Raw genomic sequence first — 27,399 nt, 5'->3', positions numbered from 1 at the left:
TGTGTGTGTGTGTGTGTGTGTGTGTGTGTGTGTGTGTGTGTGTGTTGAAGCAGTGCAGTGTAGCCCTGTTTGTATGTGTGTTGGAGCAGTGAAGTGTAACCCTGTGTGTATGTGTGTTGGAGCAGTGCAGTGTAACCCTGTGTGTGTGTGTGTGCATGTGTTGGAGCAGTGCAGTGTAACCCTGTATGTGAAACAAACTAAAAAAGGGGGGAAGGGCGCCTCCCTGAGCCTATGTTGAAATGCTGCCCGCTGCTCTCAAAGGGATAGGGTATTAGCGATCCCTAAACAAATGGAAACAAAAAAGGACTAAACAAGAGAGCGCAGGCAGACTTAACAGAAGTTAACAATTTATTAAAACAGTGATCACAGAATATGATAATATTAAGATAGTTATGAATTAATTCCGTACTACAACTCCATATATTCCACACATTCCAGTGCACTAATATACTGGTATAATGACGATATGAAGTAATCCTAAAATGTTTAGCAGCTGGTGTTTAAGTGCTGAGAATCTGGATATTATCCATATAACAGTCTCATACTTGTATTGATTTGTTCAAAATGAAAGTCACATATATGCAAAGTCAGTGCACTGTTGATTATGGATTAAATATCTATAAGTTACCTCCAATGGACATAGCACCAGTTCCGTTTGATTTAGTATATCCTCATATAGGAATTGACGCTTACCGCTTCCTTGATATGAATATAGCACTCCCGAGTGCTCGTGTGTCTGCTTGTTCCAGCGGCTGTATCCACTGCTCTCTCCTTACTAAGTCGTGTCAGACTCCTGACTGCTCACCGCTCCTACGGATCATCTGACGGTGCTGTAATTAACCGAAGTGCCGTTGATCCAAGGAGATAAGCTGACAACCACGGTCCCCGTATTGCAGAAGGGACCAGTGCAGGTGGCTTTTTTCGGGCAGATTTAGACCCGACAGTGGAAATGAGCTGGCAGCCACGGTCCCCGTGATTCAAAAGGGACCAGTGCAGGAGGCTTTGCTCGGGCAGATTTTTACCCGACAGTGGAGTAGAGCTGGAACAGGTGAAGTCCGTGAGAGGTGGAAGTGGTTGGATGAAAGGTAGTCGGATCCTATAGCAGCCCTGACGCGTTTCTCGACCGGCACAGTCTGGTCGTTTCCTCAGAGGGTTATAATGAACCAATCCTGCTGGTTCCTCATATTTAAAGGACTCCTAGGACGGTCATTAGTACAGGCACCTGGGAGGCACCTGTTCAGATCATTAGTGAACGTGTGTGCAAGTGGAGTTACAATCGGTTCCACAGACAAATCCAGCAGTCTTAAATAAGCATGTCTAAACATACTAATTCCTAACTCAACCAAATAACATACCAAAATTAAAATTCAAATAACTTTCAAAGTAATACTTTTATATATTTATGATATTTCTATTATTATTATTATTAATATTGTTTCTTAGCGGAGCGGGAGACAGCAACATAGTACTCTCAATATAATTGTTTATAATCCAAATTTCATAGGGTGGATAAATCCATATCACTGCAACGATTATTAATATGATCTGACTGTTACAATATTAAACCATATTTGATGTATTGATCAGTACTACTGAATTACATATATCTATATGGGATATTCTCACTCGAATTGATCTAATTGTATCTCATAGAATAGGGAGAAACATAAATAAGTAATAAATAATAAATATAAATTTAACTAAACCAATTATATATAAAAACATATGCTACTCATCAGTAGGTACAAGTATTTATACATATAATATAGAATTACTTCCCCAGTGGTGCAAATGGATAAACCATTTGATCTCCATTTCGGGTAAAAATCTGCCCGAGCAAAGCCTCCTGCACTGGTCCCTTTTGAATCACGGGGACCGTGGCTGCCAGCTCATTTCCACTGTCGGGTCTAAATCTGCCCGAAAAAAGCCACCTGCACTGGTCCCTTCTGCAATACGGGGACCGTGGTTGTCAGCTTATCTCCTTGGATCAACGGCACTTCGGTTAATTACAGCACCGTCAGATGATCCGTAGGAGCGGTGAGCAGTCAGGAGTCTGACACGACTTAGTAAGGAGAGAGCAGTGGATACAGCCGCTGGAACAAGCAGACACACGAGCACTCGGGAGTGCTATATTCATATCAAGGAAGCGGTAAGCGTCAATTCCTATATGAGGATATACTAAATCAAACGGAACTGGTGCTATGTCCATTGGAGGTAACTTATAGATATTTAATCCATAATCAACAGTGCACTGACTTTGCATATATGTGACTTTCATTTTGAACAAATCAATACAAGTATGAGACTGTTATATGGATAATATCCAGATTCTCAGCACTTAAACACCAGCTGCTAAACATTTTAGGATTACTTCATATCGTCATTATACCAGTATATTAGTGCACTGGAATGTGTGGAATATATGGAGTTGTAGTACGGAATTAATTCATAACTATCTTAATATTATCATATTCTGTGATCACTGTTTTAATAAATTGTTAACTTCTGTTAAGTCTGCCTGCGCTCTCTTGTTTAGTCCTTTTTTGTAACCCTGTATGTGTATGTTGAAGCAGTGCAGTGTAACCCTGTGTGTATGTGTGTTGGAGCAGTGCAGTGTAACCATGTGTGTGTGTGTGTGTGTGTGTGTGTGTGTGTGTGTGTGTGTGTGTGCATGTGTTGGAGCAGTGCAGTGTAACCCTGTATGTGTATGTTGAAGCAGTGCAGTGTAACCCTGTGTGTATGTGTGTTGGATCAGTGCAGTGTAACCCTGTGTGTGTGTGCATGTGTTGGAGCAGTGCAGTGTAACCCTGTATGTGTATGTTGAAGCAGTGCAGTGTAACCCTGTGTGTATGTGTGTTGGATCAGTGCAGTGTAACCCTGTGTGTGTGTGTGCATGTGTTGGAGCAGTGCAGTGTAACCCTGTATGTGTATGTGTATGTTGTATGTTGAAGCAGTGCAGTGTAACCCTGTGTGTATGTGTGTTGGAGCAGTGCAGTGTAACCGTGTGTGTGTGTGTGTGTGTGTGTGTGTGTGTGCATGTGTTGGAGCAGTGCAGTGTAACCCTGTATGTGTATGTTGAAGCAGTGCAGTGTAACCCTGTGTGTATGTGTGTTGGATCAGTGCAGTGTAACCCTGTGTGTGTGTGCATGTGTTGGAGCAGTGCAGTGTAACCCTGTATGTGTATGTTGAAGCAGTGCAGTGTAACCCTGTGTGTATGTGTGTTGGATCAGTGCAGTGTAACCCTGTGTGTGTGTGTGCATGTGTTGGAGCAGTGCAGTGTAACCCTGTATGTGTATGTGTATGTTGTATGTTGAAGCAGTGCAGTGTAACCCTGTGTGTATGTGTGTTGGAGCAGTGCAGTGTAACCCTGTGTGTGTGCATGTGTTGGAGTGGAAGTGTAATCGTGTGTGTGTGTGTGTGTGTGTGTGTGTGTGTGTGTGCGCCAAATGACTGCCTTGCCCCGGGTGACAGAAACCCTAGTTTCGGCCCTGCTTATATGTCATCCATAGGGTCAGTTATGTGGCGGTGGATGTGGGTGTGCTTGTCCACATATCTTATTAGCAGCGTCTGCACTGGTACAGTGGGGATCGAAAGTTTGGGCACCCCAGGCAAAAATTCATTTTAATGTGCAAAAAGAAGCCAAGGAAAGATGGAAAAAGCTCCAAAAGCCATCAAATTACAGATTAGATATTCTTATAACATGTCAAAAAAAGTTTGATTTTATTTCCATCATTTACACTATCAAAAGAACAGAAAACAAAAAATGGCGTCTGCAAAAGTTTGGGCACCCTGCAGAGTTAATACCTTGTACCCTTTGGACAGCTGAGACCTGGCAGTGTCATGGATTGTTCTCAATCATCGTCTGGAAAGACCAGGTGATATCAATCTCAAAGGTTTTAAAAGCCCAGACTCATCTGACCTTGCTCCAACAATCAGCACCATGGGTTCCTCTAAGCAGTTGTGTAGAACACTGAAACTGAGAATAGTTGATGCTCACAAAGCAGGAGAAGGCTATAAGAAGATAGCAAAGCGTTATCAGATGCCCATATCCTCTGTTCGGAATGTAATTAAGAAATGGCAGTCATCAGGAACAGTGGAAGTCAAAGCAAGATCTGGAAGACCAAGAAAAATATCAGACAGAACAGCCTGCAGGATTGTGAGAAAAGCAAGTCAAAATCCACGTTTGACTGCACGATCCCTCCAGGAAGATCTGGCAGACACTGGAGTTGTGGTACACTATTCCACTATAAAGAGATACTTGTACAAATATGGTCTTCATGGAAGAGTCATCAGAAGAAAACCTCTTCTACGTCCTCACCACAAAAATCAGCGTTTGAAGTTTGCAAATGAACATATAGACAAGCCTGATGCATTTTGGAATAAAGTTCTGTGGACGGATGAGGTTAAAATAGAACATTTTGGCCGGAATGAGCAAAGGTACGTTTGGAGAAGGAAGGGCACAGAATTTAATGAAAAAAACCTCTGTCCAACTGTTAAGCATGGGGGTGGATCAATCATGCTTTGGGGTTGTATTGCAGCCAGTGGCACAGGGAACATTTCACGAGTAGAAGGAAAATTGGATTCAATGAGATTCCAGCAAATTTTGGATGCTAACTTGATGCCATCTGTGAAAAAGCTGAAGTTAAAGAGAGGCTGGCTTCTACAAATGGATAATGATCCTAAACACACCTCAAAATCCACGGTGGATTACATCAAGAGGCGTAAACTGAAGGTTTTGCCTTGGCCTTCACAATCTCCTGACCTCAACATAATTGAAATCTATGGATAGACCTTAAAAGAGCAGTGCGTCACAGACAGCCCAGGAATCTCAAAGAACTGGAAGACTTTTGTAAGGAAGAATGGGCGAAGATACCTCAAACAAGAATTGAAAGACACTTGGCTGGCTACAAAAAGCGTTTACAAGCTGTGATACTTGCCAAAGGGGGCAGTACAAGGTATTAACTCATGCAGGGTGCCCAAACTTTTGCAGACGCCATTTTTTATTTTCTGTTCTTTTGAAAGTGTAAATGATGGAAATAAGATCAAACTTTTTTTGAAATGTTATAAAACTGTCTAATCTGTAATTTGATGCCTTCTGGAGATTTTTCCATCTTTCCTTGGCTTCTTTTTGTACATTAAAATGATTTTTTGCCTGGGGTGCCCAAACTTTCGATCCCCACTGTATTGCCTGTCACATTGACCATAATGTGATTTGCCTCTGTACCACCAACCAATGGCACCTCTGCAAGTATGGGAACCACTTTATCAACTAGAGAACTGATTACCACTGAATAGCAGAGTTTATTTCAACACACCTAAATATTACAATAATAATGGCCTGATTCATGTTTGTAAGTAAAGCAAAAAAACAAAAATAACCAAACAAGCAACTGGGAAAAACCATGTTGAACTGCATCACATACCTCCCAACATTTTAGAATTGCAAAGCGGGACTCCTGCGTGTGGGCGTCCGGAAAGGGGATGTGGCCTAAATTAAAGGGGCGTGGCCTTTCAGCAGTACCGCGATCGTGAGTCACACCCCCTTTAACAGTCACTAAAGGGGGCATGACCAGCGCTCTGTGAGCTGCTGGCATGCCCCCTCTCCCTCTGTCTTCACTGAATAGACGCTGTGCGCATGTGCACAGCATCTATTCACAGCTGCTCTGGAGTGCAGGAGCTTCCAAACTGCCCCCTATCCCCCACCGCTGGATACTGCGACTTGCGGGTGGGACAGCGGGACAGTCCCAAAAAAACGGGACTGTCCCGCGAAAATCGGGACAGTTGGAAGGTATGATATTACAGTGACTATCAGGGGAAAATATTGGTCAGATTCCACTGCATGCCATTGGGATAATCCAAAATAATCCACTATATTTCTTGTCTAAAATGTGTTGTATATTTTTGTATCTTATTTCCCCTTCGTAATACTGTGTAACCAATTCATCTAGTACAAGTAACAGGAAGATCAGCTAGTATATTATTGCACTTGTCACCTAATGAAATATATTCTCTACGACTTCATGCTTCTAAAAAACAACTCTGATTTATGCTAATTCATCTGTATTATGTGATATTGGAATAATCCAATACTTGAGCAATCTGGGCCATTCTCCCCATACTGTAACTGTTGTATAAACCGCTGCGCAAATCAAATAACCTTGAACTACATCTATCACTGCCAGACCCTCCCTAAAGGCAAATGTGCTGTCAATACTCCTATTACCGCTCAGTACATGGTCAGGGGTCTATCACAGTATATAGCCACGCAGCTGACTGAATGGACATAGAGATAGATAATCAAAAATCATGTTAATGGAACATAATCTACTGGAAATATTCTGGAAAGTTTTAATAATCCTGTTTCCAGTCTTATAGGGATCCTCATTAAACCACATGAAATAATAATAAAAAATAAAATAAATACACCGCAAAAGGAAATACAGTAATCACACCTCGCAAAGGAGGAAAGCAACATGCTGCTCTCCACACACTGTACTTGCAGCTGCATGCTGGGAGTTGTAGTTCTACAATAGCTGGAGAGACAGGTTGCTTAAATCTGCTCTAGAGAAACATACAGTATATCTAAAAAAACTGTTTGTCTGTACATTATAAAAGGATTAATATAGTCTGCACAGTAGATGATAAAGTCACGCAGTGAATTATTGAAGAGGTGCAACTAGACATTTGTGGGCCCCATAGTGAAATTATGTAAGGGCCCCAATGTATGTGGGGTTTTGACTAGGGTGGTGGGCATGTGGCCACCCTTAGCTGTGGATGCCATAGTATCTGCAACCCCTGATACTATGGTAGTTCTGCCCAGAGGTCCCAAGAGGGGAGAAGAGAGGTGTGAAGTACACAGACCCGGGTCTTTCTGGTGCCAGGGCCTGCAAAACCAGAATATACACGCCTCTAAGATGGAGTGACCATGCCACTTTGGCAATGACAAAGTACACTGGACATTAAATGCCAAAAAATGACTTTATTAACTGAGCATTGCCTGAAAGCATACAGTAGATCTCTCTTTCCAGGAGCATATACTGCAAAGCAGGGCCGTGTTAAGTAGTGTAGGCCCCTGGGCAAAGCAATGCACTGGGGCCCCTACACATCCTCCAGCAGTAGGGGTGGGGGGGTGCTATCAGCGGCAGCTTTGATGTCCCGCAGGCGGTAGGGGGTGTTCTATCTTCCGCTCAGCATGTAGGACCTGGAGCAGTCATTTCTGCTAATTGCTCCTTTATTGCACAGATGGTGGGATATGGGGCAGGAGGGAGAAGACTAAACTGTAGAAGGGAGCATTGGGCTGAATTAAGCGGCCCCGGGTACATAACTTTCAGGATGGTAGGGGGTGTTTAATATGCAGGGAAGGGGAGGACAGTTGGGTGGGCTTTTTGATATTCATAATTTTCCGGTGGGAGGGGAGCTTGCTTGACTGTAGATATATCCAGTTCCTGATAGATTTATTTGTTTTCATTGGGATAAAAAAAACTAGAGTCCCACCTTTCAGGAGGTATAGGGGACTTGGGGATCAGAGTTCAGGAGCCAGAGCAATCCACCAATGAAAATATAAAATTGCATACCAGGCATGTGGAGCTGGAGCAGGGAACAGTTGCTGGATGGCTGATATCTCTGGCTCTGGGCATATAAACTGCTAGTGTCCACCGAGAGGGGAGAGTCCCAACTTTTGGAGTTAACCCTCAGAAAAACTCAGGTTCAGACAGAACCCGGGATATCTGCATGGGAACAGCAATTAACAGGCTCGGATGGGGGCCACTGCTTTGAGGTCGGATATCCCCGGTTCCCCAGGCCTGATTTTCAAGAACCTGGAAAAAGGGGACACCCAGCTATCAGCCTAGGGCCCTTATACTCCTGGAGCCCTTGGGCAACTGCCCATTGAGCCCATATGAAAAGACGTCCCTGATGCAAAGTACTGCTATCCTTTGTAAGTACCCTAAATACCACTTAATTCACAAACTTCTCTTAATTCACAGGTTTCCAATTACAGTATTCAAAGGACAAGAGCAGCAACACATATAAAAACATATACGAAATCATATTCAACTAATAAATACAACTAGCATACTGTATGTAACACATTACCAAACATTCTGATAATATACAGTACTTTATATAATTATAGTGTTATATGAATCCCATTATTATTAGTAAGGGCTGGTAAATGTTTTTATGGGCACATACATCGTGTACTTCAAGGATGTACAATTTCTTATTCATTTAAAACTAGTATAATTTAGAGATGAGCGGGTTCGGATTTACTCGGTTCTAAACGCCAGAATTATGAAGTTCTTTTTTTCTGGATTTTTCTTATCGGCTAACCAAAACACGTGACGTCCGTGAGCCAATAAGGAGATTCGGGTAAATCCAAGTAAAACCAAACCCGCTCATCTCTAGTATAATTATAATATGAAGGAGGTTTATAGGCTATGGCCCAGATTTATCAAGCCTTGGAGAGTGATACATTGCACGGTGATAAAGTACCAACCAATCAGCTTCTAACTGTCATTTTTTAAACACAGCCTGTAACATGGCAGTTAGGAGCTGATTGGCTGGTACTTTATCTCCGTGCAGTTTCTCACTCTCCGAGGCTTCATAAATCTGGACCTATATGTCTATTAACAAATGTTCTAACCATATTTATTTACAGAGTTCTAGGTGTATAATTGGAATTGTCACATTCATAATATGCCCGTTTACTTAGTGAGACTTATACTGTGCCCTGTGGGCTGTGTCATCTTATATATATATATATACTGAGTGGAAATAGTTACTGAGAAATTTGAGCACATATAAACCAGATTATATTATAACAGGGTCACACATTCTGGAAGATAACATCTCTATTTCTAAAGGGGCGATGCCCCCGCTATCCAGTCCAGCACAATCCTGCAATGCACTGGCTGTCCCTATATTATTTTACCATATAGGGGGATATTCAATTTGCCCCGAAGAGACATCGGGAGTAAATACCCCTGATGTTTCTTCAGGTGCTGCGGTCGGGCTATTTGATTAGCTCGGCCGGTAACAAGTGCATTTACACCCATAAACATACAGGTTCAGTGAAACCTGTGTGTTTTCGGATTAAATGGCCCCGTTTTCGGATGAAAACAGGGCTGTTATCAGGGATTTTGCTTCGCCTGCCGGAGGCAGGTGAATCAAAATCCCAGATAAACCACGGCATGCGCTGGCTTATCGGGGCTAATTAGATAGCCCCCGGCGGCGTTACAGTACACCCGACTTGCTGTTGGGGTAATTGAATATCGTTGTTTTGATCTGTAGGTGGACATATTACTCAGGATGTGTATACACAATGCAATCCTATTACTCCCTGAAGTGAATGATGCTGGTCTCACAATTGGATACTGTACATACAGGATTGTGTGTTAGTGCATTTTATAAATTCTGCACCCAGACAAATTATTGAATTTATATATATATATATATATATATATATATATATATACACACACACACACACATATTAAATATGCAAACCAATCAGCCAGTGACTGCACCTTGTACCGGACACACTGACTCATGCCCTCACCTTGCTCCAGGCTGTGCACCTTCACCTGTATCTCCGTCTGTCCTCCCTGCAGCTTGTGGGCCAGGTACAGCCGCCCGGAGCCGCTCTCTATCCGCACCGGGGGGTCGCTCGGCCAGCTGATCTCAAACCACTTGCCCCGGTACCTCCTGTCCGGGACAGTGAATATGGTCTCCCCAAGGGCGCCCCCTGCCGGGACCCGCACGGTGTAGGACGAGGATATGGCTTGGGGCAGAGAGGAGCGGGCGGACCTGTGCCGGGCTGTGAGAGAGGGCACAGGGCTACGGGCTGGCACAGAGGGGTGAGAGAGGGCACGGATGATGGGTATGGAGGGAAGAGATGTGGGCTCAGGAGGGGAAATGGCAGCAAGCCGGGTGGGGGTAATTGATGGGGGCACCGGGGTAGGATAGGACTCTGTGCCCTCTGGCAAGGGCAGTTCTCCTAGTGTTGGTGTAGAAAGAGGCAGTCTGGGCACAGTGGCAGGAGGCTGTAACTGAAAGGTAGAGGGTGGCATCAATAAGTTGATACATGTGCGTTGGCAGCCCCTCTGGGTAGTTGGTGGGTACCCTGCTGTGCCAGCATCTGGAAGCTCCTCCTGAGCAACACCCAGAACCCCCTGTGACCCGTCAGAGGAAGAAGAATAGATGGGGTTCACTGAACCATGCCCACTGGTAGCACCAATGTCCTCTTCATCCAGAACCAGTGGAGTGCTCTGCGCCTGGCACCGGGTGGCTGAGAGCACCAGGAAGGCGATAATGGGCAGAATGCTGCAATGTAGATGCCCCGATCGGCAGCACATCATACCCGGGCATAGTAGCAGCAGCAGCATATTGCCTTCCCTGGGAACCAGCATGCAGCAGCAGGAATGTGCCTGGTAAAGGTTGCAGGAGGGTGCAGCTCCAGCAGATGGGGAGTGGAAGCTGTTCTGCCTCCTGCTGTACAGTCTCTCACAGTCTGCACAGTGTGAGTGAGGGATGCTGAGGACACTCCTCACACCCAGCCCCTGATGCAGTGTGGTGGCCTCATTACATGCAGACACACCTCCTGCCAGTCCTGTGTTAGCAGCATCCGAATAGAGGATTTATGGCCTAAACTGCCCCATTTGCTGTCAGACTTTGCAAGACACCCGTGTATAAAGCTCTGAACACCGCTTATGTTAATGTGCAAAGGACTGATTACCCTCCTCTCCCCACTTTATACTATCTTTTACCTAGCTAGCACGGAATAGGCAGGGGCAGCAATGTCATGGAGCACTGATAATAATCTTCTAGAAGTTCTTGTACTATAGTATAGTAACATCTACACAAAGGTCCAGAGAGATATTATACACAATAGTAACTCTGGGGGTAATTCAGACTTGATCGTAGATTTGCTAAATTTAGCACATCTACGATCACTTTCACAGACATGCAGGGGGACGCCCAGCACAGGGCTAGTCCGCCCGGCATGTCTGGCCCTCCCCCCGCTGCACAGGTACAAAAGCATCACACGGCCGCGATGCTTTTGTACCTGAAGAGTAGCTCCCTACCAATGCAGCTCCTGCACGCTGGCAGGGAGCTACCTGTCGCTCTCCGGGTCGCAGCGGCTGCGTGTGACGTCACGCAGCCACCACGGCCCGCCCCCCCCCCCCCCCCGCACTGTCCAGGCACACCTGCGTTGTCCGGGCCGCGTCCCAAAAACGACAGCCCAACGCTGTCAGCCCGCCCCCTCCCACCCAGCGAACGCCTCTGCCTGTCAATCAGGCAGAGGCGATCGCTGGGCTGAGATGCCGATCACATCTCTGGCATGCGCACTGCGGTGCCTGTGCATGCGCAGTTCAGACCTGATCGCCCGCTGTGCGAAAACGCACAGCAGCGATCAGGTCTGAATTAGCCGCTGTATACAGTAGGTTAGAGCACCTCTCTTGCCAATATGTATTCCTATACAATCCCAAGCCTGCTGTATCACATGGCATGTACAGCAAGCTCATTGTGACTGTTTACTGTGAGATAACATGAATGTGGCTGCGTTACATCCTTATTATGTCATTTAGGTAGTATGGGGGTCATTCCGAGTTGATCGTAGCTGTGCTAAATTTAGCACAGCTACGATCATGAACTCAGACATGTGCGGGGACGCCCAGCACAGTGCTATCCCGCCCCGCATGTCAGTGCCGGCCCCCTGCAGAAGTGCAAAGGCATAGCACAACGGCGATGCCTTTGCACTCCAAGAGTAGCTCCCGACCAGCGCAGCTTTAGCGTGCTGACCGGGAGCTACTCGTTGCTCCCCGGCCTGCAGCGGCTGCGTGTGACGTCACGCAGCCGCTGCGGGCCACTCCCCATTTTGCTGCCGTTTTGCCCCCTCCCGCCCATCGACCTCCTCTGCCGGTCAATCAGGCAGAGGCGATCATAGCGCAGCGACGGGCGGCCATGCGCCGGCGCACTGCGGCGCCGGCGCATGCGCGGTTCTGACCCGATCGCTACGCTGCGAAAAACGGCAGCGTGCGATCGGGTCAGAATGACCCCCAGTATACAATACTTTGGGTGTGTTTCAATAGATCTACTGCAAAAAGACAGTCTATAGGTTGACCCCAAACGGTCGACGTGCAAAAGATCAACAGAGTCAAAAGGTCGACAGGTACAAAAGGTCGACAGGGTCACAGTGTTGACATGAAAATGGTCAACACACTTTTTTTTGGGGGGGGGGGGGGGGGGGGGGTTGGTGTCATTTTGTATGTTTTACCATATCTGAGCTAAGCCAGTGGGAACGTGTACCTTCGTGGGTTTGCCTCACTCGCCAGGCTTCAGGCAAGGTTAGTATTCCCAATTGTAGTCCACATGGATGGTAAATGATGAAAAAGTTGATAAAAAAAAAAAAAACTTGTGTCGACCATTGCCAGGTCTACCTTTAGGACCTGTCGACCTTAAGCACTGTCTACCTATCACCTGTCTAGCTTTTGCATGTCGCCCAGTTGGGGTCGACCTATTGAGTGTCTATCATTTTACTGTAGATCTATCAGCCAGATACCACATTGAGTAGTCTATCTGTCCGTACAACCTGCATATGAGTGTGTGCATTACACATCAGGATACATGTCTTATGGTGGTCATTCCGAGTTGTTCGCTCGCAAGCTGCTTTTAGCAGCTTTGCACACGCTAAGCCGCCGCCTACTGGGAGTGAATCTTAGCTTATCAAAATTGCGAACGAAAGATTCGCAATATTGCGAAAAGACTCCTCTGTGCAGTTTCTGAGTAGCTCGAGACTTACTCTGCCAGTGCGATCAGTTCAGTGCTCGTCGTTCCTGGGGGGTCATTCCGAGTTGTTCGCTCGTTATTTTTTTCTCGCAATGGAGCGATTAGTCGCTAATGCGCATGCGCAATGTCCGCAGTGCGACTGCGCCAAGTAAATTTGCTATGCAGTTAGGTATTTTACTCACGGCATTACGAGTTTTTTTCTTCGTTCTGGTGATCGGAGCGTGATTGACAGGAAGTGGGTGTTTCTGGGCGGAAACTGGCCGTTTTATGGGAGTGTGTGAAAAAACGCTACAGTTTCTGGGAAAAACGCGGGAGTGGCTGGAGAAACGGAGGAGTGTCTGGGCGAACGCTGGGTGTGTTTGTGACGTCAAACCAGGAACGACAAGCACTGAACTGATCGCACTGGCAGAGTAAGTCTCGAGCTACTCAGAAACTGCACAGAGAAGTCTTTTCGCAATATTGCGAAACTTTCGTTCGCAATTTTGATAAGCTAAGATTCACTTCCAGTAGGCGGCGGCTTAGCGTGTGCAAAGCTGCTAAAAGCAGCTTGCGAGCGAACAACTCGGAATGACCACCCTGGTTTGACGTCACAAACACACCCAGCGTTCGCCCAGACACTCCTCCGTTTCTCCAGCCACTCCCGCGTTTTTCCCAGAAACGGTAGCGTTTTTTCACACACTCCCATAAAACGGACAGTTTCCGCCCAGAAACACCCACTTCCTGTCAATCACACTCCGATCACCAGAACGAAGAAAAAACCTCGTAATGCTGTGAGTAAAATACCTAACTGCATAGCAAATTTACTTGGCGCAGTCGCACTGCGGACATTGCGCATGCGCATTAGCGACTAATCGCTCCGTTGCGAGAAAACAATAACGAGCGAACAACTCGGAATGACCCCCTATACTCAGTGCTGGTCATTTACATTTACCAAATTATTCCTTGAAGGTTGACGCAACAATTCCTATAGGTGTCCAAACTACGGTATGTAGTCATCATTGTGTCATTCGGAAGCTCAGCATGGTCAACATTTTAACATGATCATTATATTATCAGTCACAGGGCGGGATGTACTAATGGGGTCAATTCATAAGCGATTAGCATTGCGGAGGACAGCTCTTCCGATAAGAGTTGTCCTCCGTGATCCCCAGCGGCTGCCTGACTTCCGGGATTTGGCCCTGGGAGTCAGTCTGCGCATGCGTAGGGTCACGGGGGCGGGCGCGAGGCATGCTGGGAGGGATCCGATCGGATCCCCCACACAGCGCTGCGGAGAAAAGCAGCCGGCGGGGGGATAGTACGTTAGAAAAATGCGGTAAACGGGAGTTTACTGCATTTTCCGTTTAGTACATCCCGCCCACAATGTCTACAGTACTTGTCAGTGTTAGGTTTAAGGTTAGAGCTTGCGTTCTGTAAAAATGCTATGCCAACTGTTGAGATGTCGACATAATGCCCATGCTATCATGCTGATTGTCGGCAATCTATACGATAGTCATTATGATTCATCAACGATCGCAACATTGACCAATATATCATATAGTGCAGTGGTTCCCAAGCGCAGTCCTCAATGCACCCCAACAGTCCAGGGTTTAGGGATAGCCATGTTATAGTGTACACCCAATTAATTGTATAAACACTGCACAAGCTGCATCGTCCCATCAAATGCGATCTACAGTATACTGTAAGAATAGTAGTGTGTACGCACAACCACACAATGGGGGTCATTCCGAGTTGTTCGCTCGCTAGTAGTTTTTAGCAGCCGTACACACGCTATGCCGCCGCCCTCTGGGAGTGTATTGTAGCTTAGCAGAAGTGCGAACGAATGGATCGCAGAGCGGCGGCAAAAAAAATTTGTGCAGTTTTAGAGTAGCTCAATACCTAATCAGCGTTTGCGATCACTTCAGACTGTTCAGTTCCTGTTTTGACGTCACAAACACGCCCTGCGTTCGCCCAGCCACACCTGCGTTTTTCCTGGCACGCCTGCATTTTTCCGAACACTCCCTGAAAACGGTCAGTTGACACTCCCTGAAACGCCCACTTCATGTCAATCACTGTGCGGCCAGCAGTGCGACTGAAAAGCTTCGCTAGACCTTGTGTGAAACTACATTGTTCGTTGTAATAGTACTTCGCGCGTGCGCATTGCACCGCATATGCATGCTCAGAAGTGCCGTTTTTTTGCCTCATCGCTGCACAGCGAGCGAATGCAGCTAGCGATCAACTCAGAATGACCACCAATATGCTGCAGGGAGACATTGGGGGTAATTCAGAGTTGATCGTAGCAGCAAATTTGTTAGCAGTTGAGCAAAACCATGGGGGTCATTCCGAGTTGTTCGCTTGCAAGCTGCTTTTAGCAGCTTTGCACACGCTAAGCCGCCGCCTACTGGGAGTGAATCTTAGCTTATCAAAATTGCGAACGAAAGATTAGCAAAATAGCGAATAGACACCTCTTAGCAGTTTCTGAGTAGCTCCACACTTACTAGGCATCTGCGATCAGTTCAGTGCTTGTCGTTCCTGGTTTGACGTCACAAACACACCCAGCGTTCGCCCAGACACTCCTCCGTTTCTCCAGCCACTCCCGCGTTTTTCCCAGAAACGGTAGCGTTTTTTCGCACACACCCATAAAACGGCCTGTTTCCGCCCAGAAACACCCACTTCCTGTCAATCACATTACGATCACCAGAACGAAGAAAAAAACCTCGTAATGCCGTGAGTAAAATACCTAACTGCATAGCAAATTTACTTGGCGCAGTCGCACTGCGGACATTGCGCATGCGCATTAGCGACTAATCACTCCGTTGCGAGAAAAAAATACCGAGCGAACAACTCGGAATGACCCCCATGTGCATTGCAGGGGGTGTGTTCAAACTGAAATCTAAATTACAGTGTAAAAATAAAGCAGCCAGTATTTATTACCCTGCACAGAAACAAAATAACCCACCCAAATCTAACTCTCTCTGCAAATGTTATATCTGTCCTCCTCCCCCCCGCAGTGCACATGGTTTTGCCCAACTGCTAACAAATATGCTGCTGCGATCCACTCTGAATTACCCCCAATATATTATGTGATTGCAACAATGATTGCAGAGTGTGTAATTGTGCATTCTGGAATTTGGATTGTTAGTGAATTGGAAGGACCGTTGCATTGTTTGTAGTATTGTTCAGGTGTATACCCAGCTTTAGCTGTCACCAGAGTCTACTAGCACTCATATCACTAATGTACTGCCAGCTAGAGAGGAGGGGGTTCTATTCGGAGGCTGCCCACCCACGGGCCCCCTCCTCTCTTACACCGCCCCTGAGCCTATCTATCTTGCTCTTGATCACTGGTTACCCTTTCCCTTTGGATTAATCTCCTTCAACATACCCTAGAACAGGGGTGGATAATAAATTGGGTAAGCTGGGGAGAGTGATGTCCCCATGCGTTTGTTGTGCGGGTCCTGTGAACGCAGGCAGTGATTCAGCCGGAATGGGATAAATCCAGTCACCACACTGCACTCTGTGCTGAACTGTAGTCCAGAAAGGAAGGAGTTACACAGATCCTATTGTTGCAGAGAAATGGCAATTCCGCTATACAATAAACGTAATAACCGACTCCTCCATTTGCTTCCATTATGGGGAACTGGATATGTCTTATTAAAACGAAATTAAAGCCTCAGTTACCAAAAATAAGCACATTATTCCAGCCATACAGAGGAATCCACACAGCTCATGTCTAACAAATAGGATTAAGAAGTTTATGAGGAATGTCAGAGGCACAGAGGATGACAGCAGGACACATTACATAGATAACATGGATGAGCAAGCAATGGCAGCTAGGGTTTAACTGATAATAAATATTTGCGTCTGAGGGAAACATTACATCGGTTGTACCCCCCTGCTGACCTCATTCTATATTATTTATCTGCAATAAATTGTTAGCCAATCAGTATTGTATTGTATTGTATTGTACTGTATGTATCTTCTTTTTGTGTTTTGGAATGACTGGCTTTCCCCTGCAGATACTTTCCTGCTCCTTTCAGATAGATAAAGCTGTCAATCATCTGAGCAGTTGGCGGGGCCAGCATCGCATGCATTTCACACACGGTGAGATTCGGGCTAACCCTGATTCTCACTATGCGATAGGGGCTAGGTCGGCATCGCAAGCACATAATGACTGTGCTTGCGATACTGACTATGTGCGATTTTGGCTAAGTGTCAATTTTGACTATCTTTTCTATGAGATAGTCAAAATTGACTTGCCTGCAAGTCTATCTAAGCTTGCGATACTGACCGCGCTTCGGCATTGCATCGGGATCGCAAGGTGACTTTCACCTTGCGATCTGCACTAACTTTTCTTACAATTTTGACTATATAGTCAAAATCGTAAGAAAATATCTCACCGAGTGTACACATACAGTATTATTGTTCCTGTAACCGAGTTCTAGGTACCTTTCTATTTTTTCTGCTTCCTGCCATTTCAGTTTTGGAGTAATGATCTGTTCCCACAGTAGAAGGAGGTGCATGTACAAATTACTTTTTGTTAGACACATAAAATAAATAACGTATACATATATTTTTATATTCACTTTTCAAAATAGGATATTCTCACAACTACAAACTTTGATGGGCCATCTTTTTTTTAAATTCTTGCTCTGGGTACCCAAGAGTTTACAAAACAAAAAAGAAGCAAAATAACCAAAAACTCCCTATTACTGAAGCAGGTACATGTCCTGTCTAGAACATTGGGGGTCATTCCGAGTTGTTTGCTCGCTAGCTACTTTTAGCAGCCGTAAACTTGAATAAACTATATAACCCCTTGCGCTAATAAACTTAATTAGAGACAACAGGACATGAATACACTCGATATAATAATTGTAAGATAGTTTTAATATCTATAAAATTAATCATATAAGAACACACAGAAAATTCATCAAAGAATGAAATAATTAATATGCGCATATAAATAAAACCAAATCAATAGTTAAATAATAAAACTACTAACTGAGCATAAGAGGTGGATCATATAGCTAATAGTGACCACAGTGAGCTATTCAATACTCATAAAATTGATGATGTCCTTGTTTTTGTTCCCAAATAGGACAGTCCCATTAGATGTGCTCATAAATATTTCATGGTTAGATATCATATGGTGTGATATATATGGAGCCTTTGTTTATATATATACCAATGAATAAACTTAACCGATTGCTCACATAAACGGATGGTTCTTTACTTATGGGACAGATGTCCAAAAATCATGGAGGAATTGATATAACACCCGGGGCTTAGTGCACCGCAAGCACCTGTAGAATAAAGCTCCCGTTTTCCAATTACCACGAGTGGCGTCCTCCGTCTCCCACTGAAGCTGGCTCCCGTGCACACACCTTTAATGACTTTGAGAGAGAGAGTTTTACTCTATGAGGAAGCTTCAATTGGAAGCGAAACGCGTCAGAGAAAGTGCCCTATTTGTGACCCAGTGGACACTGTCTGTTGGTCCGTATTGATGTGCAGTGCTGTCCGAGATTGACAAGCGGGAGACGGGAGGACGCTATATGCAGTGGCTTGAAGACGGGAGCAGAATCAACTGTTCAGCGCCTGCGGTGCGCAGAGCTCCGGGAGCCGGACTGACATCTCTCTCTCTCTCTATTAGCTATATGATCCACCTCTTATGCTCAATTAGTAGTTTTATTATTTAACTATTGATTTGGTTTTATTTATATGCGCATATTAATTATTTCATTCTTTGATGAATTTTCTGTGTGTTCTTATATGATTGATTTTATAGATATTAAAACTATCTTACAATTATTATATCGAGTGTATTCATGTCCTGTTGCCTCTAATTAAGTTTATTAGCGCAAGGGGTTATATAGTTTGTTCAAGTTTACATCTGGTTCCAATCAGGTGGGATTGTGTTGGCTATATCCACAGGCCATTATACCTTTGTTGCTGCTGTATAGATTATACGAGTTATAAGAAATAATAATATTGGATTGTATCCTAGATACTTGTGCGGAGTGGGTGTGATTATGGATACAGGCACCCATCCGCAATTGTATATAAAAAATAGCGCCAGACATTAGTAGTGACTTTTAGCAGCCGTGCAAGCGCATAGTTGCCGCCCACGGGGGAGTGTATTTTCGCTTTGCAAGTGTGCAAACGCCTTTGCAGCCGAGCGCAGAAAAAAATAATTTTGTGCAGTTTCAGAGTAGCTCTGGACTTCCTCAGCCCTTGCGATCACTTCATTCTTTTTGGTGCCGGAATTGACGTCAGACACCCGCCCTGCAAACGCCTGGACACGCCTGCGTTTTCCCAAACACTCCCAGAAAACGGTCAGTTGCCACCCATTAACGTCCTCTTTCTGTCAATCACCTTGCGTTCGGCTGTGCGAATGGATTCTTCGCTAAATCCATCGCCCAGCACCGATCCTCTTTGTACCTGTACGACACACCTGCACATTGCGGTGTATACGCATGCGCAGTTTTGCAGTTTTTTTTACCTGATCGCTGCGCTGCGAAAATCAGCAGCGAACGATCAACTCGAAAATGATCCCCGTAGTGGGGTCAATTCAGTTGTGGGTGGAGCTGTCGATGCCCTCCTTCTAGAGTGGGCATATGCCACACTTAAGGGCATATCCAATTAGCCGGGGGTATAACCCATGACTGATTGTCAACCAATTCCATTCACTGCCAAAACACTGTGGGTTAATTACCAGAAGATGCACTTTTTCCTTGCAACCTCAGCAGCTTAAAATGTACCATACGGATTTAACGTGTGAGTAAATCCATAGCTTCCTGCATTTTTACGGAATCTATGGGTTGCCACGTGAAACATTAACCTTTTTCCCACGCCTTAAACCCACGGCCTAATTGGATATGTCCCTTACTGTAACCCTGAGATCTCATATGTTCATATGCATCCCTATGTGACTTAACAAAAGTATGTGATTTCGGAGTGGAGACGGGCCACTTGTTGTGTCGGTGCTGATGTTCCAACGCCCACAGTGGAATTTAACCACTGATTAGCCAGACTGCTCCATCCAACTTGTCAGGTGCTTCAGAAAACTTGAAAAAAGTGGGGACTCTCAGTGCAGTACAACATGACCTTTTCCTGCCAATCCCAGAAATTTGAACATACTAAAGCAAACAGAAATGCTAAAGAAATAGTTATGTGTTTCGTTGGCAGCAGATGGACGGGTGTTATTCCAAAATTAAAGTCTATTTTTTTTATTTAAGTCAAGTAGAAATCTTTGAGCCGGCCCAGATTGCATGGTAGAATATGTTGGTTACATTCTCTAATTGACTTAGATGTGGTAATAAAATCACATACTCTAACACAAAAAGGCAAATGAGATTAAGCAGACGGACCTGCTCATCCAACATTCCATTGGAGCAGCAGGACTGGGCGGAAGTGCCCAGAGATGGCAGTGGGGTGGGTTGGGAAGCTTGTCAATGGGGGTCATTCTGACCCGATCGCTAGCTGCAGTTTGTCGCAGCGCAGCGATCGGGTCGGAACTGCGCATGTGCCAGTGCCACAGTGCGCCGGCGCATGGCAGTCGTTGCTGCCTAGCGATCGCCTCTGAGACAGAGGCGGCCACTGGGCGGGAGGGGGCTGAACGGCGGCGTTAAGCCGCCGTTTATTAGGCGCGGTCTGGCCAACGCAGGCATGGCCGGACCGTTGGGGGGCGTGCCGCGGCGGCTGCGTGCCGTCTCACGCAGCCGCTGCGGGCAGCAACACACAATTCCCGGCCAGCCTCAGGAGCTGCGCTGGCCGGGAGTTACTCCACAGATACAAGAGCATCGCCGCTGTGCAATGCTTTTGTATTTGTGCGGGGAAGGGGGGGGGGGGACTGACATGCGGGGCGGACTAGCCCTGTGCTGGGCGTCCCCCCGCATGTCAGGGAAGATGATCGTAGCTGTGCTAAATTTAGCACAGCTACGATCAACTTGGAATGACCCCCAATGTTCTAGTTTTGGGGGGCTTGTTTGTAAGTACTTCCACTGGGGCAGCATTGTACATCCTACAATGGAACCTGTTACTTTTGATATTGTAAATAAAGCGGCGCGCCTTGGGTCCTATTGGAGAAAGAGCACTATTTAAATAAAATTTATATTATAATTATTAACAAGTAGGGATTTCCAGTTCACACCCACTTTTCCCATGAGTCTCTTAATTGAGGGAGGCAGTCCAGAAAATGTCGCAGCAATGGACATTGTTTACTTGTGGCTTTATCAGTAATGATTTCCGCTCCTCCACTTCAAAAATTGGCAAGTTTTCCCAAGTCTGTAAAGGGTCCTATTACATTAAGAACTTAATACCGTCTTTGGGAAGTCTTGGCTGGCAATTAAATTCCAAGTAGAAGTGATCGCTTCCTCTATAAAAAACAAAAACTAACATACCTACAGAAGATGTACAAATAAAGGATTCAGTAAAAAGAATTCATGAAGACAAAGCGGCTGCTGTGAAGTTTTGTACAAAATGAGCGTAAATTGCACCTAAAATAAAGTACATGCAAAGTCAGCGTTTTTTCACCCATATGCCAAGTTTCAGCTGTGACCAAGATTTCCCACAGGAACACGTCATAGACATAAGCACTAATTCTACATAGAATCACATTACATATCACCAGTCTAATTTTCTGTATGTGACAAACAAGAGCCATGCTCTGCTGTTCTAATCCCATCCACCTCCACCTTCATACTGTAATTCTGGTCTCCTTAAACTTCCAGATTGGCTCAAACCATAATTTACATAGAAAGAGGGAGAAAGGGATTCGCAATAGTAAAATACTGTTTATTATTCCAAACAGGTGTTTCAAAAAGACTAAGGGGGACATTTACTAAGCAGTGATAAAAGTGCAGAAGTGAGCCAGTGGAGAAGTTGCCCATGGCAACCAATCAGCTACTCTATATATTTTTAAAGTATGCAAATTATGACTGTTACGTCAGTGTTGATGGGCAACTTCTCCACTGGCTCACGTCTCCACTTTTATCACTGCTTAGTACATGTCCCCCTAATTTACTAAGCCTTGGATGGAGATGAAGTGGCCAGAGATAAAGTACCAGCCAAACAGCTCCTAACTGCCATGTCACAGGCTGGGTTTGAAAAAATAAGATTTTAAACCTACAGGTAAATCTTTTTCTCCTAGTCTGTAGAGGATGCTGGGGACTCCGTAAGGACCATGGGGTATAGACGGGCTCCGCAGGAGACATGGGCACTATAAAGAACTTTTAGTATGGGTGTGCACTGGCTCCTCCCTCTATTCCCCTCCTCCAGACCTCAGTTAGAGAACTGTGCCCAGAGGAGATGGACAATATGAGGAAAGGATTTGGGTGTGGTTCGTTTTATCGACAGTGTCTAGGTCGACAATGTTTAGGTCGACCACTATAGGGCAAGATTCATACCAGCCCACACCAATCATACCATATAACCTGGAATATACGCAACCAGTTAACAGTATGAACAAAAAAAACAGTATCAGTCAAAGACCGATACTAACTGTAACATGACCCTTATGAAAGCAACAACTATATACAAATCTTGCAGATGTAGTCTGCACTGGGACGGGCGCCCAGCATCCTCTACGGACTAGGAGAAAAAGATTTACCGGTAGGTTTAAAATCTTATTTTCTCTTACGGGGATTATACCAAAGCTCCCAACCGGGCGGGAGAGTGCGGATGACTCTGCAGCACCGACTGAGCAAACGCAAGGTCCTCATCAGCCAGGGTATCAAACTTGTAGAATTTTGCAAAAGTGTTTGAACCCGACCAAGTAGCTGCTCGGCAAAGCTGTAATGCCGAGACGCCTCGGGCAGCCGCCCAAGAAGAGCCCACCTTCCTAGTGGAATGGGCCTTTACTGAATTTGGTAACGGCAATCCAGCCGTAGAATGAGCCTGCTGAATCGTGTTACAGATCCAGCGAGCAATAGTCTGCTTAGAAGCAGAAGCGCCAACCTTGTTAGCTGCATACAGGACAAACAGAGCCTCTGTTTTCCTAACCCTAGCCGTCCTGGCTACATAAATCTTTAAGGCCCTGACTACATCCAGGGACTTGGAGTCCTCCCAGTCCCCTGTAGCCACAGGCACCACAATAGGTTGGTTCATATGAAATGAAGAAACCACCTTAGGCAAAAATTGAGGACGAGTCCTCAACTCCGCTCTATCCACATGGAAAATCAAATAGGGGCTCTTGTGGGACAAGGCCGCCAATTCGGACACCCGCCTTGCAGATGCCAAGGCCAATAACATGGCTACCTTCCACGTGAGAAATTTTAATTCAACCGTTTGAAGCGGCTCAAACCAGTAAGACTTAAGGAACCGTAACACCACGTTAAGGTCCCACGGTGCCACTGGGGGCACAAAGGGGGGCTGGATGTGTAGCACTCCCTTCACAAACGTCTGAACTTCTGGGAGAGAAGCCAATTCCTTCTGAAAGAATATAGATAGGGCCGAAATCTGTACCTTAATGGAGCCTAACTTCAGGCCCATATCCACTCCTGTCTGTAGAAAGTGGAGAAACCGGCCCAGATGGAAATCTTCCGTAGGAGCATTCTTGGCTTCACACCAAGATACATACTTCCTCCAGATGCTTTGCCGTCACCTCCTTCCTAGCCTTTATCAGAGTAGGGATGACTGCCTCCGGAATACCCTTCCCAGCTAGGATTCAGTGTTCAACCGCCATGCCATCAAACGTAACCGCGGTAAGTCTTGGAACACGCAGGGCCCCTGCTGTAACAGGTCCTCCCTGAGAGGAAGAGGCCACGGATCTTCAGTAAGCATTTCCTGAAGATCGGAATACCAGGCCCTTCGAGGCCAATCTGGAACAATGAGTATTGTCTGCACTCTTTTTTGTCTTATGATTCTCAATATTTTTGAGATGAGAGTAAGAGGAGGAAACACATAGACCGACTGAAACACCCATGGTGTCACCAGGGCGTCTACTGCTACTGCCTGAGGGTCCCGTGACCTGGCACAATACCTCCGAAGCTTCTTGGTGAGGCGTGACGCCATCATGTCTATTTGAGGAATTCCCCAAAGACTTGTTATCTCTGCAAAAACTTCTTGATGAAGTCCCCACTCTCCTGGATGGAGATCGTGTCTGCTGAGGAAGTCTGCTTCCCAGTTGTCCACTCCCGGAATGAAGACAGCTGACAGAGCACTTATGTGATTTTCCGCCCAGCGAAGAATCCTGGTGGCTTCCGCCATCGCCACTCTGCTCCTTGTCCCGCCTTGGCGGTTTACATGAGCCACGGCTGTGACGTTGTCTGATTGAATCAGAACCGGTAGGTCGCGAAGAAGATTCTCCGCTTGTCGTAGGCCGTTGTATATGGCCCTCAATTCCAGTATGTTGATGTGTAGACAAGCCTCCTGGCTTGACCATAGTCCCTGAAAATTTCTTCCTTGAGTGATTGCTCCCCATCCTCGGAGGCTCGCGTCCGTGGTCACCAGAACCCAATCTTGAATGCTGAACCTGCGACCCTCTAGGTGAGCACTCTGCAGCCACCACAGGAGAGACACCCTGGCCCTGGGGGACAGGGTTATTTTCTGATGTATTTGTAGATGGGACCCGGACCACTTGTCCAGAAGGTCCCACTGAAAAGTCCTCGCATGAAACCTGCCAAAGGGGATGGCCTCGTAGGCTGCCACCATTTTTCCAAGAACTCGAGTGCATTGATGAACAGACACTCTTTTTGGTTTTAGCAGGTCTCTGACCATGTTCTGGAGATCCTGGGCTTTTTCCAATGGGAGAAAAACCCTTTTTTGTTCCGTGTCCAGAATCATGCCTAGGAATGATAGCCGAGTCGTTGGAACCAATTGTGACTTTGGCAGATTGAGAATCCAACCGTGCTGTTGCAGCACTCTCAGGGAGAGCGACAAGCTCTTCAGCAATTGATCTCTCGATCTCGCCTTTATCAGGAGATCGTCCAAGTATGGGATAATTGTGACTCCCTGCCTGCGCAGGAGCACCATCATCTCCGCCATTACCTTGGTGAAAATCCTCGGGGCCGTGGAAAGCCCAAACGGCAACGTCTGAAACTGGTAATGACAGTCCTGTACAGCGAATCTCAGGTACTCCTGATGAGGGGTATATATGGGGACATGAAGGTATGCATCCTTTATGTCTAGTGACACCATAAAATCCCTCCCTTCCAGGCTGGATATTACAGCTCGGAGCGATTCCATCTTGAATTTGAACTTTTTCAAGTACAGGTTTAGGGATTTTAGATTTAAAATGGGTCTGACCGAACCATCCGGCTTTGGGACCACAAACAGGGTTGAATAATACCCTTTTCCCTGTTGGACCAGGGGAACCTTGACAACCACTTGCTGTTGACACAGCTTTTGAATTGCAGCTAACACTACTTCCCTCTCCGGGGGTGAAGCTGGCAAGGCCGACTTGAAAAATCGGCGAGGGGGCACCTCTTCGAATTCCAGCTTGTAGCCTTGGGAAACAATTTCCATCGCCCAAGGATCCACGTCTGAAAGAACACAGATCTGGCTGAAAAGTCGAAGGCATGCCCCCACTGGTGCGGACTCCCTTAGGGGAGCCCCAGCGTCATGCGGTGGATTTTGTAGAAGCCGGGGAGGACTTCTGCTCCTGGGAACTAGCCGAAGCAGGTGTTCTCTTTCCTCTACCCTTACCTCTGGCAAGGAAGGAGGAGCCCCGACCTCTTCTGGACTTATGCGACCGAAAGGACTGCATCTGATACTGTGGAGTTTTATTTTGCTGTTGGGGAACAAAAGGTAAAAAGGTAGATTTACCCGCAGTAGCTGTGGAAACCAAGTCCGCGAGCCCCTCCCCAAACAACACTTCACCCTTGTAAGGTAAAACCTCCATATGCTTCTTTGAGTCTGCATCACCCGTCCATTGGCGGGTCCATAGAGCTCGTCTCGCAGAAATAACCATGGCATTGGCTCTGGAACCCAGCAGCCCAACGTCTCTTTGAGCGTCCCTCATATATAAGACTGCGTCTTTAATGTGGGCTAAGGTTAATAAAATGGTATCCCTGTCTACGGTATCAAGGCCAGCTGAAAAGGTATCTGTCCATGCTGCAACTGCGCTACATACCCATGCTGATGCTATTGCCGGTCTGAGCAAAGCACATGTATGCGCATAAATAGACTTTAAAGTAGTCTCCTGTCTGCGATCAGCAGGATCCTTGAGGGCTGCCGTGTCCGGAGACGGTAGCGCCACCTTCTTGGACAGGCATGTTAAAGCCTTGTCCACCCTGGGAGAGGATTCCCAACGTACCCTGTCCTGTGCAGGGAAAGGATACGCCATAAAAACCCTTTTGGGAATCTGCAGTTTTTTATCTGGAGTTTCCCAAGGTTTTTCAAATAACTCGTTAAGCTCATGAGATGGGAGAAAGGTTACCTCAGGTTTCTTTTCCTTATACATGCGCACCCTCATGTCAGGGACAGAGGGGTCATCGGTGATATGCAAAATATCTTTTATTGCAATAATCATACACTGAATACTTTTTGCCACCCTTGGGTGTAATTTTGCATCATCGTAGTCGACACTGGAGTCAGAATCCGTGTCGGTACCAGTGTCTACTATTTGGGATAGGGGACGTTTTTGAGACCCAGAAGGGCCCTGTGACCCAGTCCAATCCGTGGATTGACTCCCTGCTTTCTCCCTGGACTCTGCTTTGTCCAGTCTCTTATGTAATGAGGCCACACTTGCATTTAACATATGCCACATGTCCATCCAATCATTAATCGGCGTTGCCGACGGAGACACACCACTCATCTGCTCCACCTCCTCCTTGGACGAGCCTTCCGCTTCAGACATGCCAACACGCACATACCGACACCCCCACACACACAGGGATATATCTATAAGGGGACAATTCCCCAACAAGGCCCTTTGGAAAGACAGAGAGAGAGTATGCCAGCACACACCCAGCGCCAACTGACACTGGAATAAAACCCAGATAGCGCTTTTTATATATATAATCAATGTGTATACACTCACTGTGCCTTAAAAATGCCCCCTCCCCCTTTTTTCAGCCCTCTGTCACCGAGTTCAGCAGGGGAGAGTCCGGGGAGCCAGCTTCTCTGCAGCGTTCTGTGGAGAAAATGGCGCCGTTAGTGATGAGGGATCAAGCTCCGCCCCCTCCAGCGGCGGGCTTCGGTCCCGCTTCAATATACAAAAAATGTCGGGGGATCTCCGCAATTTACTGCCTCCACAGCCTAATGTACCCTTATTGCCAGTCCAGAGGTTTATTGCTGCCCAGGGCGCCCCCCCTGCACCCTGCACCCATCAGTGCCTGTTCCGTGTGTGTAGTGTGTGGGAGCAATGGCGCGCAGCGTTACCGCTGCGCGCTTACCTCAGTGAAGATCTGAAGTCTTCTGCCGCCTTGAAGTCTTCTTTTCTTCTTATACTCACCTGGCTTCTACCTTCCGGCTCTGCGAGGAAGACGGCGGCGCGGCTCTGGGACGAACGGCGGGGTGAGACCTGCGTTCCGACTCCCTCTGGAGCTAATCGTGTCCAGTAGCCTAAGAAGCAGAGCCTATCACTTAAGTAGGTCTGCTTCTCTCTCCTCAGTCCCACGATGCAGGGAGCCTGTTGCCAGCAGTGCTCCCTGAAAATAAAAAACCTAACAAAATTCTTTTTCAGAGAAACTCAGGAGA

General features: G+C 46.3%; 1 protein-coding gene across 1 annotated transcript in view; it reads right to left on the bottom strand.

Annotated features, from left to right (window-relative positions):
* The window catches only part of LOC134929667 (neural-cadherin-like), a 236,307-nt gene extending 225,952 nt beyond the window's left edge, over window positions 1–10,355 (bottom strand). The window contains exon 1 of the mRNA XM_063925248.1: window positions 9,560–10,355. Coding sequence (XP_063781318.1) covers window positions 9,560–10,355 — 796 coding nt within the window. The remainder of the gene's footprint in view (window positions 1–9,559) is intronic.
* Window positions 10,356–27,399: the final 17,044 nt, after the last annotated feature.

Source organism: Pseudophryne corroboree, chromosome 5 (assembly GCF_028390025.1).
Source record: "Pseudophryne corroboree isolate aPseCor3 chromosome 5, aPseCor3.hap2, whole genome shotgun sequence".
Lineage (NCBI taxonomy): Eukaryota > Metazoa > Chordata > Amphibia > Anura > Myobatrachidae > Pseudophryne > Pseudophryne corroboree.
The sequence above is the reverse complement of the archived record's forward strand: the minus strand, read 5'-3'. Positions and strand labels throughout refer to the sequence as shown.